Raw genomic sequence first — 17,690 nt, forward strand, 5'->3', positions numbered from 1 at the left:
ACGTTAACGTTAGACAACGTCACCGGTTCGGTGGTGGCAGCGTCATGGTGTGGGGCGGCATCTCTATCCACCACAGGACCCCCATCTATGTGGTGGATGGCAATCTGAATGGAATCCGCTATCTGAATGAGATTATCCGGCCATTGGTTCTCCCAGGCCTTCAGCAGATTGGCGGCAGGGCAGTTCTGCAGGATGACAATGCCAGACCCCACCGCGCCGGGGTGGTAACGGACTTTCTCAGACAACAAGGTATCGCCAGGATGGATTGGCCAGCATATTCGCCTGACTTGGCCCCAATAGAGGACGCCTGGGACGAATTAGGCAGGAGAGTTCGGGATAACCATGCCCCTCCGGCCAACCTTCATGATCTGGGTCAACTTCTTATGGCAGAGGCAGAATGGCAGGCCATTCCCCAAGAGTTCTTCAGACATCTGATCAACAGCATCAGGCAACGATGTGTCGAGTGTATTTGCACCAGGGGTGGATTCACACACTATTAAATGAATGTTCTAATGTGTAAAATCCATGTTTGACAACCTTCAACTTTGACAGCATGTCATGTGACTTTCTTGTATACAGTGACGTTTATTTGTGGTTTTTTGTAAATATGGAACAATAAATTAAATTTTTGGTGTAGTTTACATCATCAATCTAATACACCCTGAAACTTATTTGGTTATAAATTTTTGACCCTTAAATTCTTTTGAGTAGTATACAAGAAACATGTTGATGGTGTACAAATTTATAACTTTTTATAAATGTTTTTATAAATAAATTAGTTTCTATTTGAATTTGTAAGTATTACTTTTGTGGGTTTTTCTAATTTTTTTTTTTTTTTTTATCAGTTATTGTTGATTAAAATTAGACAAGAAATTTTTTAAAATGTGTTTACGTATGGGCAATTGTGGCCAGATGTCCAGTATTTTTATCCATTATTCCCACTGTTTTTCTGATCATTTTTGTTTGTTTTTAACTACGATTCATATCCCAATATTTCGTTTTTTGTTAAAACTGTCAAATTTATTATCAAATTACCTGTCACAATCAACTATCGATACCTGAAAATGACTGCAACATATCGCCATTGTTGTGAAATGAAAATACTTGAACAAAAACCACTTTTTCAACTAAAAATTCCCAGGTATTTTCCATTGAAAAACAAAAAACTAAAGCTGCCATATTCTCAATTAATCTATTTATTGTTATTTCCAGCGAGTGCCATGTGCAAATTGGCGGGAAATAATGAATTGGGGAATACAGTGTGTCGACCTGTGTGTGTAATGTTGGTAGAGAAATCTTGCCTGCAGTAGTCAGAAGGTTAATGGAATCTGGTTTGATATTATCATTGTCTAAATCGGTGCCTTTCCAAAGATCATAAAACTTGGTGAAATGTACCGATAAATGTTAACATTACCTATTTTTATCAAACCTCTCCCGGGAAGGAAGATGTCACTTCTACTTTTTAAGTTCTAGATTGGGCTCTGTGCAATGACACCCCTCCTAAATGAACGTTCCTTGCAACATTTATAAATCTGACAAAATAAAAACAATGTTAAATATTTTATTCAGGGCTTCTAGAAATTTTTTTTAATCCACTAGCCATGGGACATACGATTTTTTAAGTTAACTAGCCACTATTAAAAGTTAACTAGCCCTACTTTACATTAGATTAATGTAATTTTACTAAATAATAGTTATAATTAGATATGTTACCTAAAGAGGGAGATAGAGGAAAAAAACACTGACATTGGGGTTTCTGATGGGGTCAGGATATTCATACTTACAAAATAGACAACTCTTTTTGCTTCTTTTTTTTTCACTAGCCGTCGGGCATGATAATAGTAGTTATTTACTAGCCCAAAAGTGAATATCACTAGCCATGCTTTTTTATCACTAGCCATGGGAGTGGGGCTACCATAAACTAGAAGTCCTGTTTTGTTATCGGCCTCGGTGGTGTGGTTAAGCCATCGAACATAAGGCTGGTAGTTACATGGTTCACAGCCTAGTAATGGCTCCCACCCATAGCGACTTTTAACAACTCGATGGGTAGGTGTAAGACCACTACACCCTCTTTTCTCTCACTAGCCACCAATAACTAACAACTAACCCACTGTCCTGGACAGATAGCTGTGTGTGCCTAGGACAGTGTGTTTGAACCGTAATTAGATATAAGCACGGAAATAACTTGAAATAAATAAATATTGTGATTTTCTTTTCTATTACAAGAATTAATTTGAAAAAGATTTAGTGTATGATTTATTTTAGTGTTCGGTATTAAATCTTTAGTTAACATATTTCCTATTATTCTGACCGCTTCTCCTCGTTTTGATTTGTACTGACAATACAACATTTCTGAAGGATCATTTTGTTTAGTGTTATTAAAAAACATTTATATAACTCTCATTTATTTATTAGTTTACAAATCTCGGCTTTAGCTTACCTGTTATAGGACTAGTACTTTCCTTTATTTTCAGAAGGAAGTTCTCAACAGTCATAAACCATTTTTGTTGATTCCTCCCCACCCCACTGTGCTATTGCTGTGCTGGTATAAGAATAAGCAGCATACTGGACGCAAAGTTAGTGAAGGGTGGTGCTTCTCCACACTTAGGAGGAAGGTAAGTGTTCAAAAACTTAAATTATTTATCCAGTGTTTTTAGAAAAGCAGATTCAGATTTTTAAAAATGTCTTCGTACAAAAATGTGGTTTCCCTTGAGTGCACCTGACCAGTGGTTGGCATAAGATTCAGTAATATGTCAAAGGCATTGGTTCAAATCTTATTAGATGCTGCCTCATCCTGTTGCTCATCCTTTTCTTCCTCATTGTTTTATATTGCACATTCAGCCTCATCATCTTTAACAAGACCACTGGTACTAGTTTAGACATATATTATGATTGTGTCGTTAACAGTACCAGACTGGTAGGGTCATAAGAGACTGGCATCTTTATGATGAACTAAATTGTTAATAGCTACTTTGGGTTCTTGGTTCGGGTTTTTTCCTCATAACATTGATGCGTCCACCACTCGACAGCAGTAGGTTTGTCTTGTTTCTTCACCAAATTGCAAAAATCTGGGATATTGTGATGCATAGAGACATTACTGTTTTTTATGGAAACAGTTGTGTTTTCATAAATGTTCTTTTTGTGATGGTTTGAATTTGTTTGTTGTTTCAGGAACGAGAGACCACCCACTCTCTCTAGCCCAGGTGCAGCAACACCTGTAGGAAAAAACAGATGGATCCCTCCAAGCACAGTAAAACGAGAAGTCCCTGTACAAGAGGACAAAAATGACCTTGTATTCCGTAGAGTCAGAGCGTAAGTGTTAGTCTGCTTCAGGACAATACATGTTTTAGAACATGAATATATATATGTACAGTATATTTGTCTCGTTGATCTCCTGACATCCCTAATCTAGAATGACAAAAGTAGACAATTGACTTCTCCCGTCCCAGGAAAAATAGTTTGATAAAAATAGGTGGAGTGAACAAATATCGTTTACTTTTGTAATGTTCCTAATTATACACTCAGTTTGAATCGTAATGTTTCTTTACTAAATACCACTACTTACGATAATAAAATTTAAGTAAAAACTAAATATTTTCATTAAAATACCATAGTATTAATAATATTGATAATTAATGTGGTATTATGTTAAAATGAAAGCAATAATTATTTTTTGGCATTACTGAAATAAATCTTGAGAGAACTAAACAACACTTGACTGGTCACTGCAAACAGCAGAATGACCCAATAGAAAAATAGACCAACACATTGTTAAGTGAGCTATGACAATAAACAACTTGATGTGATTTTATTTTTTAAATTGGATTAGGTCGAAAATGTTATGGTGGTTTTGACTTGTTACTACTGTTTTAATAATCTAGTTTTGCCGAAGAAAAAGCTCCCATTTGACTAGCTATATTAGTGCCTGTGTTTTGTTGCAAAATTCTTGTCGTACAGCATTTGCCCATGTCAGAACAATTTCATTTGCTTGACAAGACTGTGATGTTTTTTTAATTTTCAGAATTCTCAACAAACTTACTCCAGAAAAGTTTGATAAGCTCAGTTTAGAACTTCTGAATGTGGGAATTGACTCGCAGATTATCCTTAAAGGAATTATTCTTCTGGTAAGTTAGAGAGAAATCTGTTTTACAGTACTAGCTTTATTGTCTATTGTTGCAGTGAGGCTAGTAATCTGCCTTTGTGAGCATACATGTAACTTTAATATTTTCTTAATTTATGAATTAATTTTATTATTATTCAAACGGTTCCTTCTGTAGCAATAATTGTAATGTCTGGGGGGTTTTGAAGATATAAATATTGTTATATAGAAGTTAAAAGAAATAATTTTTCTTGTTAGCAAAAAAGTACTTGTTACAAAATATATTTGCCCATTTCAGATTTTTGATAAGGCTTTGGATGAACCTAAATATAGCTCACTGTATGCCCAACTCTGCCATCGACTATGTGAAGACGCACCAAACTTCGAGCCAGGCAACAATTCAATCACAGTAAGTTAATTGTTCAGCAAGTCAGGATGGAAATAAATTACTTGTGCATTAAAAGTTTCATAGAAGATTTAACTCAACAACTCTGCAGAGTGAACAGTTGGTTACACTTGCCTTTTATCAGTTTGATTTAGAATTGGTTGTTTCGGTGCATATCATTTAAAATTTCTAGTCTGGATTGTCAGGACAGCAATGGGTTGCTTTCATCCTATTCCAAATGGAGAGACCCGAATTACGCTGCCAGTTTTTACTGGATTTCTGCAAACATTGGTCTTGATTAATATTAACAACTTTCCAAATATAAATGTTCATGGTGAACTTTGAACTTTTTCATTTCATGTCATATAAAGGCATGCCCATGTAGTTTTGTGTTTAAATTATTGTGACAAAATTAACATTGTACTTTTCCATGGCTTGTAGATTGTATTACATTTTTTCCTTATCCTTGGTTTTTTTTTTTTTTTAGACCTTCAGGCGACTTCTTTTAAACAAGTGCCAGGATGAGTTTGAAAATCGTTCTAAGGCAACCGAAGGTAAATTACTTTCATATGTACTATTATATTTGAATATTTTTTTTATTAGGGCTCTTATATAAGACGGTTTCTGAGTGTGTATACATGTGTACATGTATATAATCCATGACATAAAAAAAAAAATTGTGTGACGAGAGTCATTTTAAAAAACCTGTAAATTGTCTCCCCTTCGCTTGATTGATTCAAAATCATCCATAATATCGCAGTGTAAAATTCATGAATAAATTGTTCTGTTGGTGTATTGTAATTATAGTTCCTTTTCCTACACCCATAACCACTCAAATGAACGAGCTGTGTTTTATCAGTTCATATATGAAATCTGAAAATGTAACGTTATGTAAAAACAAAAGGGGTTCCATTTTGTATAGTTGAACCATTTTATTAGTCAGCATGGCATAAAAAAAAATTTGTGTGCCTGGTGTTGAGATGAAATTTTATAAGAATGTTATTTTGATTTTAGTGTTTGACAAGAAAGATGGACCGCTTACGGACGAAGAGGTGGAGCAGCTACATTTGGCCAAGCAGAAAATGCTCGGCAACATTAAGTTTATCGGTATGATATGCCTAAATGTTTTGAACTTCTGTACTAGTGATTTTTCTGATGTTATTTTAACTTCATGCTCCAATATAAAAGTAAATGTGCAATTTAGGATGTCTGTTTTCTAAAGTCGTGTCTTTTTCAAATTTATTTATAAACTTAACCATGAAAGAAATTTCGTATTGACCAAAAGTATTTATTTGCTTTTCTTTCAAATGTAAAAATTTCCTTTGGGCTATTTCTCGTTCCAGCCAGTGCAACACGACTGGTATATCAAAAGCCGTGGTATGTGCTATCCTGTCTGTGGGATGGTGCATATAGCGGGTTTTGTCTCTAAGACTCAAATTGCCAATATCCGATTATTAATAAATATCAATGTGCTCTAGTGGTGTCGTTAAACAAAACAAACTGCTATTTTTTTAATTCTTGATTTTATATGTCCACAAAAATTACATCTAAATAATATTTTTTCTGTTTTATAAATTTATAAACCGATGTTTACACTGAGGGGGGCAGCATATTACAATTTTAATATTTTTTGTTAATTGTGCACAATTTATATGTAAGATTAATGCATTCGTAATTATTTTACATTAATACATGTAGAAATAACCAAATATGGCACTTGCAACTTTGAGAATGCAGCTTTAACAAAATAATAAATATAAAAAGAGCCGATAACAGACTGTTAAATTTGTTTTGTAGGAGAGCTCGGTAAACTACAAATGTTGCACGAGGGTATTCTGCACCGGTGCATCAAACAACTTCTGGAGAAGAAAAAGAACACCCCAATCCAAGACATGGCGGAAGACCTGGAGTGTCTGTGTCAAATAATGCGAACTGTCGGCCCACGCTTGGACACCCCTCAAGCAAAGGTAAATAGTGTCTTTAACGTGTATAGATTTACCTGGAGAGAGAGTGTCAAATAATGTGCACTGTCGGCCCACGCTTGGACACCCCTCAAGCAAAGGTAAATAGTGTCTTTAACGTGTATAGATTTACCTGGAGAGAGAGTGTCAAATAATGTGCACTGTCGGCCCATGCTTGGACACCCCTCAAGCAAAGGTAAATAGTGTCTTTAACGTGTATAGATTTACCTGGAGAGAGAGTGTCAAATAATGTGCACTGTCGGCCCACGCTTGGACACCCCTCAAGCAAAGGTAAATAGTGTCTTTAACGTGTATAGATTTACCTGGAGAGAGAGTGTCAAATAATGTGCACTGTCGGCCCATGCTTGGACACCCCTCAAGCAAAGGTAAATAGTGTCTTTAACGTGTATAGATTTACCTGGAGAGAGAGTCAAATAATGTGCACCGTCGGCCCATGCTTGGACACCCCTCAAGCAAAGGTAAATAGTGTCTTTAACGTGTATAGATTTACCTGGAGAGAGAGAGAGAGTCAAATAATGTGCACTGTCGGCCCATGCTTGGACACCCCTCCAGCAAAGGTAAATAGTGTCTTTAACGTGTATAGATTTACCTGGAGAGAGAGAGAGAGTCAAATAATGTGCACTGTCGGCCCATGCTTGGACACCCCTCAAGCAAAGGTAAACATTGTACTTAAGATTTAGGACTTGTATTACTTGTGGATGTTGGTGTTATGGTAATTAACAGATCACAAACTTTTAAGTTTGAGGTTTATATCCTGGTATCGGCTCCCACCCAGAGCGAGTGTTTTTGCAACTAAATGGGTAAGTCAACAACAACAACAACCACCACTAACCATTATCCTACTCTTGGACAGACAGCTGAGATTACTAAGGCTTGTTCTTGAATGTTTTTATTATTTAATCATTTAGAATAAATTATCCCAGTGAATTCTTCAATATCTTTTAGATGCAGTCATTTATCAAAGTACTATGTTAAAATTATACGGTAGCCATTAACACTCAAAATACTTCTCCACTGTCATGTCACAAGTTAATTTCTTTTCAACATTACCTGTCCTCAAACAAGTGCACTCTTTCCTCTTTCCCTCTAGTTCCGGTCAGGTGACTGTAACTTCTCCTTTTTTTTCCCTTCGCTGTTCAGTTCGGATGTCATGCTTTGGCTCTGATTCACTCGGTAGTCTTATCGTTTTTACAGGTAATGTATCCATGAAAGAGAAACACCAAGTTTTTTCCAAATGTATAGTAATATATTTCTTGTATAAAGTATTGTGACATGCATATATACTTGTTTGGTGGACCTGATTATATATACAGTGAATGACTGGTTTGTTGTATTAAGGCAGTTGACTGCCTGTTGTGATGGCAAAAGAACAAAAGTTCATTAAACTGTAGTGCATTAGCGAACAATGTAAGATTGCACATATACTGTGTATTTTCTGGAAATTTTTAAATGGTTACCAAAAAATTTGTTTTGACTTTAAAAATTCATAAATTTTATGCTTTTTTTTTGAGAAAAAGTTGTATCCATACAAGAAAAAAATTGACATTAATTGTTTTAATGTCGAAATGTATTCTTGGTTTTCCCCTCGTATTGTTGCATTAGTTTTGATAAAAGAGTGTATTAAAACTAATATAGGTGAATTGAGCCTTTTGTAATTCGGCTAAGATTATAAAATGTTATTATTTTTCAGGCCTGGATGGATAAATACTTTGAGCGAATAGAGCTCTTTGGCAAAAACGCCCATTTGCCTTCACGTATCAGGTTTATGCTGCAAGATGTGGTAGATTTGAGGGCAGGAAAGGTATGTTGTAAATTTTAATATACCTTAACTCATTACCACATAGAGCCCTATTGTCTGCTGGCTGCTAAGCACCATGACCTACTTAGGCCCTGCAGGCAGCATCTCCATAAGACAATTTGCCAATTAGCAAATAACACCACACAACAAAGGAAATTAGTTATAACTTTTTATATATACATCCTAGAAAAAAAATGAAATAACAGCTAATGTAGAGAAAAGGATGAATATTTTTAAAATGTTACTTACATTGTCATATTTGGTTATGTTTCAGGCAAAAATCACAATAGAAAGTCACAAAACAATAAAAAGTGTTCCACTGTATGAAAAAGAATTATAATAAAAATGTTATGTTCTATTTACAAGTTTGAAGTGTTCCACTTGAATTTTGTCCTTTGAATGTCACTGAGTGTTATGGAATTTTGCATGGCACCCCTCCTTACACAAATGAACCCCACACAATTCACACCCATAAACAGTTTCTTTGCGCTTTCCACTTTTGCTGTGAACTTTGCACCTGCGTGCTTTGCCCATGTGTGTGTTGCAATGCAATCTCACATTTGCATTAGCAACAGGAATGTCCTGAATGTCACACATGGCACTTCTCTTTCTTGAAGTGAAGCCTCCAACCAGGGCCCTGGCAAGCTCCCTCCGGAAGTCCAAGTGCGTGAATCGCTTGTGCTGGGTTCTTCTCTTTGACGATAAACTGTACAGGATATATGCATTCACAATGGCACAGTTCACCAGAAAGAAGAACAAGTACTTCCACCACCGTTTGCTCTCCCTCGACACATCATACTTCAGGCGATACTGGTCGTGTTTGTCGACACCGTTCATGTACTTGTTGTAGCTGTGTACAGAATGTGGCTGGTTGAGCTGCACCCGGTTGTTTCCAATCCTCCTGCTTGCTTCTAGGATGTCTTGTGGAGGACTCAAGCTACTCAGCATACTCACTTGCTTCTTGTCTTGCCAAATAACAGCTGTAATGTTTCTCTTTGAAGCCGACTGCACAATTTTGCTGTCTCCACGTTGCATTTTTTTCACGCGTTTCAGTTCATCCGGAAAGTGTCGCCGGTTTTGTCGAACAGTTCCACAAGAATATATGCCGTCTTTCAATAGATCTTTCAGTAGTTTGACACTGGTGAAGAAGTTGTCAAAATATACATGGTGATGTTTTCCTCGTAGATCATCAGTTAGTTCAGTTACAACTCTGTGTCCCAGGCCATTTTCGTATGTCTTGTCTGATTTGCCCAAGTAAAAATTAAACTTTGTGAGGTACGAGGTTTTGGATTCACATCTCATCCACACTTTCACTTGTTTCACTGGTTTGGCTGGCATGTACTGTTTCATGGAGTTTCTTCCAGCAAATTTGATCATTCCCTCATCAATAGCCATCTACCTCTGTGGTTTGTACGACTTAAAAAAATGTTTCTTTCACAGTGTTCATGATGGGTCTAATTTTGAATAGCCGGTCATAGTTTGGAGATCTGCGTTCTGGTTCACTTTGTCGGTCTGTCACATGAAAATACTGCGTTAGTTTTTCATAACGATTGCACGTCATTGTTTTTTTGAAACCAGCATTTCCAATAAATTCATCTGTTGACCAGTACATGTTGTAATGTGGCTTGGAATCGATCCCCATAAAGATGTTCAGTCCGATATACGCGGCCATTTCTTCAACGGTGGTAGCTATCCATTTTGGGTCATTTTCGCCGGATTGGGCCATTTTCCAAATTGCGTAGTTGTTTGTGTGGTCAACAATATTAGCAAATAATGTCAAAGGAAATAACATGTAAAAATAGTCTAACGGCGAAGCAGTATTTACATCAAAATCTTCAGGCAGTTGAGGTCCAGTTTCTTCACGAAAATCGTTCACCAAGAAAGTGTCGTCAAATTGATCGGTCCAGTTCAGGTCACCATCTTCAGCGTCGTCGGACAGTTCATCGTCACTTGATTCAACATCACTTACTGATATATTTCCAACATCAATGTCAGAAATATCATCCCCTACTTCACTCTCATCAAAACCCTCAAATAATGACTCTCCATCGCTCTCTTCACTGTTTTCTTCCATGGTCGACATTTTGTAAAATTTTGCTACACGTGTTGTTAAAACCCGGATATAACCTGTTTTTATTTATAAACAGTCACGACATGGCTTGTGGGAAATTTTCATCAGACCTTGAACTTTGAACTTTGGAAAAATACGTCGGTTTATTACCGAATATTTACGAAGTTATAATAGGGTTTTTTCGTACTCGTCAAAAGACGTCTGCATGGAAATGCGCTTACACGTCAAAAGACGTTTCCATGGAGAAATGTACCATACGTCAAAACACGGTTCTATGTGGTAATGAGTTAATTGTGTTTTTATGTATACTTGATATTGATTAATGAATTATAAATGTTTTATTAAAGGATCAGTTATATTAATGAACAAAAATAGTCTATGCTGGCTATCCTTCAAAAACACTATTTTTTTATTAATCATAATGACTTGTGCATGCTGAACATTTCTAGTCTTATGGGGTTCTTTTTTAAATAACACCACAATTAAAATATTGAAAGATATTAAAACATTGGCCATGTATCTGAGTTCTGTTATGTTTTAATTTACAGTGGAATCCTCGTAGAGGACGACAGGAAAATGGCCCTAGGACAATTATTCAGATACGACAAGAAGCAGCTAGTGTAAGTTTGTATTTTAATGTTATTAAAATTTAATGAATACTGATAATATAGTAATTTAACAAGTAAATAAATGCCATTGGAGCATGTTATATTCTCATTGAATAATGTGGTACATTAGAATGTTTGATTGCCAATTGTCTCATATTAATGCTGGCCAGAAGCTATTGTATAAGCAGTTAAGAGCAACATTAGAGTAGAATGATGTTTGCTTTTGTAAGACATTAATTATCTAGTCTTTCAAAGATACTGAAAAATGCAGTGTTTTCATTCCAATTAAAATAAAGTGATCATTGCATTGGTGGGGTTTTTTAATACAGGAACTTGGTGGTTACACGTCAGGAAATCATGGAAGAGGATCATCTATGATGGGAGGTAGAATGATGAATGGTAATGCGGGAATGTGGAAGGGAGGTCACTCTGGATTAGGAGATTTGTTTAGTGCACCTCCTGGATCAATGGGTAAGCTCCTAGAAAAATTATCATGATCATATCTAAAAGAATTTTATTTTATTTAAATTTAAATATTTCTTTTGTTGCCATTATGTGTAGATCAGAGTATGTTAATTTTAAAATCACAACTGTTTGTGGTATGTAATTGTGAAAAACAAAATTGTCCATCTTAGAATTTGTTATTTATAAGCTGATCTTTTAGCAGTGTGTTTGTTGCATATTTTCAGTGAACTCCATAGGAACAGGCCCAGGTGTGATTCAGACAGATGGGTATGGGTCTACATATCAGAATAACATGGGAAGAAACCGAAACAACCAACAAAATCAAGGTAATGTACACTGTAGTAGCTTTACATGTCATTTATTGGTTATTACTTTTACTAAGTAGGCAATGGTTAAAATTGTGATATAGTGTAAGAAATTGGTCTGGAAAACACATCATTGATTTTGAAAGTGAAAGAATTAACATGGATTTTTATTGTAAATGTACATTTTGTGAAATAGTGGGGGGAATGGATGAGTTTTTTTATTTTTTTATTAATTTTTTCAATAACAGTTGCATTGAAAAGAAAAAAGAAATTGGCATAGCCATTTTAGATTAATTTCGACATGATCAAATCTTGATTTTGTTCTCTTTACTCAGGTTATTTTTTTATTTTATTTTTTCAATAACAGTTGCATTGAAAAGAAAAACGAAATTGGCAGAGCCATTTTAGATTAATTTTGACATGATCATGTCTTGATTTTGTTTTCTTTACTCAGGTTATAACAACTACAATAACCGTCGCCAAGACATGACGGGTAGTCCGAGAAATCAACACAACAATCAGAACATGCAGCAGTTGTCGCCAAACTCACAACAGCAACAAGCAAATCATTATAAACAGCAGCCTCAAGGTTTTTGTTCTTTGATTTCATTAGACTTAGTTTATTTTATGACAAAACACTGTATACAACTGCCTATGGATGATAGTAAGATCCTAATTATTCCAGAATGCAGTTTATAAATCTTAATGTGAAACAGTAGCCAGGTCAAGCTCTGAGCAATCGGAGAAAATATTGCCAAATTATCTGAAAGATGCAAATCTATAGCTATTTTGCAACAAAATATTAAGTATTGCAAAAAAAAAAAAAAATCGCCAATTCAGATTTAGCAAGTGGCAGGTGTAAGTAACTGCTTATCTGTTTAATGTGTGCTATACACAAATATTTTATATTTTGTTGTGATAAAACACTTATGTATATCATCATTACTAGCTAACATATATTTTTTATAATTTTACAGTGACTTGATTTCTTTAATATTCTATAATATAATTGTTTATTGGGATAGGTGAGTTTTTATTAGCAGTTTTGTCGGAATGAATATGGTTTGGGGGGGGGGGGGGGGGGAGTAGTAGCAATATGAAATAATACATTCAAGTGTGCAAAATATGGCATATTTAGCCTCAACTTAATTTGATGTTCAATATCTTTGTTTGGTAACATTATTAACCCTGCCGATGCCATATAACCATAAATAAAATGTGCTGAGTGTGTCGTTAAATAAGACATTTCCTTCCTTATTAACCCTGAACCCTGTATGTTTACAGCGAACCGCGACTTGCCCCCACGATTTCAGCGGATGACCGTACAGCAAACAACCACTATACAGCCAACATCTGGTGGACGCACGTCTAAGGATGAGGTCAGTCTGAGACCGGTGAAGAACTTCACCGTCTTGAAGCCCACATCTCCAAACATGCTACCAAAGTCTGCACAAGGACCACCCACAATTGGCTCTTTTACTAACCTGCAGCCCAAGGTAGCCGGACCGGCTGTAAATCCAGTTGCAGCTAAGCAAGTGAGTAGAACATTGAGATATCCTATACATTAGAGATGACATTATTTTTGCAAAAAGGTGTCTTGTATGCATATAGATTTGTCTTTATGTGGTTACAATAAATGGTAAAAAGAGTAATATTTTATGGTTGAAAATTAAACATTGAGATATTCTGTGCAGTAGAGTCCACTTTTGAGAAAAGTCGTCTTGTATTCATATAGATTTGTTTTTATGAAGTTACGACAAATAATTGTAATAATATTGATGATTGTCAATTAAATACAAATTTAATTGATATATTTGTCATCTTAACTGCCAAAAAACTTGATTTCATTCTGTAATAATAAATGTTTGTGTTTTTCCGGCTCAGATTACCATTAAACAGATCAGTCAGGACAAGAATAAGTCTAACAAGGAGAAAATCTCTAAGGAAGACATGGAAAAAGCTGTGGTATGTAATGTTGATTCTATTGTCCACATGGTACTTGCAGGCCTAGCTCTGAATGAGCAAAACATTTCGCCAGATTATCTTATTAAATGCTAAATCAGTTATTTTCCAACAAAATACCATATATTACATGAAATTTGTTCGCCAAGTTAAAATAAAAATTGGCCAATTCTTCCTAAAATTTCGCAATTGGCGAATTTGGCGATTGGCAGAGCTAGCCCTGACTTATGATGGCAGACCGATGTCTTATATTTTACAGTATTCTGATTTCATTAAACAATCTTTCTTTTTTCTTATTTGTTGTGTCAAATAGGTTGTCCAGTATTCATTTATTTGATGAATAGGAGCAATATATTATGTGTTAGCAACGATTTCTACACTATCCCACTTTGAAGATATAGCTGTGTTTCCCAGTTGCCATTATCTTCAGTGCCTGTCATAGCATATATCATCTGTCAAAGTTACTATATATAAGGACACCTAATTTCTATTTATAATGGGCTGGGGTGTCGTTAAGAATTCCATTCCTTTATTTGATGAGTATTCAGTGATTTTATAGACTGTCCATGCTTGAGATAATATTTGTTAACAAGCACTTCGAAGACATGTTGGTATTCTTAACAATATAGACTGTACTTAGTATTTTATGTAATATCTTGTTCAATGATGTCATTTGTTTTTTATTTTTATTTTTCTTGTCATTATTTTTCAGACTGCTCTGTTGGCTGACTTCTTGTCAAATGGTGACTATAACACTGCCGTGTCCACTATTAAACAGTTGTCAGTTCCTAAGATGTAAGTAGATAGGTGAAAACATTATTAAATCTTTTGGTAATATGTTTTGCCGAAGTTTGGTTTTGATCTATTAAATATTATTGTGTTTGCCTTTGCTAAATGAGAAGTTCCAATATTTTCTCTATCAGTTTCAGTACTTGAGTTCATTTTGTTAGTGGGACCGGCCTCGGTGGCGGCGTCGTTAGGCCATCGGTCTACAGGCTGGTAGGTACTGGGTTCGGATCCCAGTCGAGGCATGGGATTTTTAATCCAGATACCGACTCCAAACCCAGAGTGAGTGCTCCGCAAGGCTCAATGGGTAGGTGTAAAACACTTGCACCGACCAGTGATTCATTACTGGTTCAACAAAGGCCCTGGTTTGTGCTATTCTGCCTGTGGGAAGCGCAAATAAAAGATCCCTTGCTGCTTGTCGTAAAAGAGTAGCCTATGTGGCGATAGCGGGTTTCCTCTAAAAAAAACTGTCAGAATGACCATATGTTTGACATCCAATAGCCGATGTTAAAAAATCAATGTTCTCTAGTGGCGTCTTTAAATAAAACAAACTTTACTCTTTTTTCGTTAGTTGGTTATTGAAATAAAGATATGTATGTACTTTTGGAAGTAGTAGTTGTGAAAAGTTAATGGAACAAAGTCAAATAATGATTTTTATTTATTATTATTATTTGGTACATTCGTGGTGGGTTGTCAATGTCAAAAAAATAAATTTATATGAATCAACATTTTGTTTTGATTTAGGCTGCTGCCAGACTTGTTAGCTCAACTGATGACAGAAACCATTGACAAAACAGGTGGGGGTTATTCTGTTAAACTGTTTTTAGCTTAACAATGATAGAACACTTCTTGGTGTCAAGTGTTGTAGAATTGACAACAATTGTAGGCTTGACCAAATAAGCAGTATTTATTACATGTAGCTTATTAGTGGTTTGGTTTCAACATTATTTATTGTCATTCTAAAATTAACGGTATAATAGTTATGACAAAGAGGGGAAGTAGGAGGTAAAGGTATAGAGGTTAAAAAGGTTATTATGTTTTTTAGAATATTATTAAATAGAGTAAAGTAAGGTGGCGAATGATTAATTTCAACACACTTGCCATTTGTTATCAGCAGGGATGACTTGCCAACAGACTGTGGAGCCTATATTGAACACCTTGCTATATAAAATAATTCTAAACTTTAGCAGAAAGAAAACATTAATGTAAAATAGCAATAATGAACCAAGAAAATGAAAATATTAATTATCCCTTGTAGTATAATTGAAAGAGAAATAAAGTTACCATGCCACTCTGCCTTACCACCTCCAATCAAACTACAGTAAATACTCTTAAGAATGTTGGTTACAGAGATTATGATACAAGCTGCTGTATCATACTGTTTTTATAAAACGAGTGTCAGGATTCTTGTATTGAATCCTGACAAAAGTTTCGTAAAATCAGTACAATTCACACACGAGTAATAATTTCTTTATTATCCACATTATTCATAATATTATTTTTATGAATAACCAGGACCATGTTAAAACGTTTCAAACGTAACTAGGAGACTACAAAATGATGGCATTTAAAAAAAAACGTCATTTTGTAAAACCATTACACAGAGCTAAGACTGGGAAAGCCGGATTATGTTACGATGTAGCTTTACAAAATTGTGTCATACTGGTTATATTTCCCTGTATATCTTGAACTGTGGATAACAACTTCTTATATACACTGTAATAGGTGTTCCAAAATGCTATGCAATCTTTAATGACATGTTCTCTTTTCTTTTCTTTTTTGTCAGATGAAGAACGTGAGAATGTGATTAAACTGATATGTGAACTGAAGAAGGAAAATCTTGCTACGTCTGATCATTTTATGCAGGTATATCCATACGAATCTTGAATATAACTTATTAGTTAAGATAATTTGGGAAGAATGCACACTAAACTAATTTTGACAGAACATGTTTTTTTAATTATTTAATTATTTAATTATCCCATTGTCAGATCTCAGTTTCATATGTCGGAGAATACTACATAAGTGTTTAATGAGTTATATAATTTTATACACTCAATATTAGCTTATTTACTTTGTGTAAAGATAGATATATTGGCAAATGATATCTTGCCAACATCACATGGGTGTAAAAATTGTGTATATATTTGAAAGTAATCTTAATTGTCTTGTTAGTTATTGTCTTACTTGCAACTGAAAGCAAAATAGAGGTTTTACTTTTTCTGTGGCATTAATGAACATTTGTGTCCATGTTAAAAGTGTTGTATTTAACCTGGTTTCTCAAAACTACATTGTGCAGAACACAAAACTCAATAACAAAACAATCTGGTTAAAAAAAAAAAGTGTATTAAAGTTTATTTTGTTTAACGACACCACTAGAGCACATTGATTTATTAATCATCGGCTATTGGATGTTGGACATCTGCTACATTTTTCCATTAGTAGCAAGGGATCTTTTATATGCACCATCTCACAGGCAGGATAGCAATCTGTTGTACATTTTTCTTCGTAGAGTTTGCACAAAGTGATTGTGAAGATGCCCGACCTCGAAGAGGATGTCCCACTGGTGCGATCACATGTGGCTCTTTTTGCTGCGGGTGCGGTGAGTGAGGCTATCATCTCGTTGGGTGAGCTGGCACAGCCGATGGAAAATGGCACGCACCATCCCTTGTTCCTACTCACTCTGCAACATCTACACACTGTTCGCGACAAGCAATGGCTTCTCACAGTCTTCAACGATAGCAAGGTCAATCTGAAGAACATGTTGCCAGGTTAGTAATACATATTTGACAGTTTGTATGGGTAGCATGCATATATATATATATATTCAGATTTTGTGCCGCATTCTGAGGATCACTCACTGTCTTTTGTGTTGGAATAGCTTTGTGGTGACAGTGTCAGAAAATCTTAAGCTAGATGGATCCGCAAATGGCCATAGTTCAAAATTGTGTTAAATTATTATTTTCCTTTGTTCAGTATTTTGTTTTCTTTGCAAATATTTAGTAGGAAAATGTATGACCATAGAAGTTTAGATTTTGCAGACATTTTTAATAAAAAAGATCAACCAAAAATGTGATGATTTTTTTTTATATATATAAAGGTAAATACGGTATTCAAGCCCACATACCTTGTTAAAATAAGTGTATGGAAATGATTTGTCTTTATCATAGAAATTGGTGTGCTTTCCTGTCCGTTGGAAAGTGAATATAAAAGATCCCTTGCTGCATTA

The 17,690-nt window shown here is 35.2% G+C and overlaps 1 protein-coding gene across 1 annotated transcript in view; it reads left to right on the top strand.

Moving 5' to 3' along the window:
• Positions 1-17,690, top strand: part of LOC121381540 (eukaryotic translation initiation factor 4 gamma 2-like) — a 39,108-nt gene that overhangs the window by 13,587 nt on the left and 7,831 nt on the right. Inside the window, exons 2-19 of the mRNA XM_041510868.1 lie at positions 2,553-2,615; positions 3,172-3,312; positions 4,022-4,124; positions 4,398-4,508; positions 4,972-5,038; positions 5,499-5,591; positions 6,282-6,451; positions 8,157-8,267; positions 10,884-10,955; positions 11,273-11,414; positions 11,633-11,734; positions 12,168-12,302; positions 12,998-13,248; positions 13,598-13,678; positions 14,388-14,470; positions 15,206-15,258; positions 16,248-16,327; positions 16,974-17,232. Coding sequence (XP_041366802.1) covers positions 2,553-2,615; positions 3,172-3,312; positions 4,022-4,124; positions 4,398-4,508; positions 4,972-5,038; positions 5,499-5,591; positions 6,282-6,451; positions 8,157-8,267; positions 10,884-10,955; positions 11,273-11,414; positions 11,633-11,734; positions 12,168-12,302; positions 12,998-13,248; positions 13,598-13,678; positions 14,388-14,470; positions 15,206-15,258; positions 16,248-16,327; positions 16,974-17,232 — 2,117 coding nt within the window. The remainder of the gene's footprint in view (positions 1-2,552; positions 2,616-3,171; positions 3,313-4,021; positions 4,125-4,397; positions 4,509-4,971; positions 5,039-5,498; positions 5,592-6,281; positions 6,452-8,156; positions 8,268-10,883; positions 10,956-11,272; positions 11,415-11,632; positions 11,735-12,167; positions 12,303-12,997; positions 13,249-13,597; positions 13,679-14,387; positions 14,471-15,205; positions 15,259-16,247; positions 16,328-16,973; positions 17,233-17,690) is intronic.

Source organism: Gigantopelta aegis, chromosome 9 (genome assembly GCF_016097555.1).
Source record: "Gigantopelta aegis isolate Gae_Host chromosome 9, Gae_host_genome, whole genome shotgun sequence".
Classification (NCBI taxonomy): domain Eukaryota; kingdom Metazoa; phylum Mollusca; class Gastropoda; order Neomphalida; family Peltospiridae; genus Gigantopelta; species Gigantopelta aegis.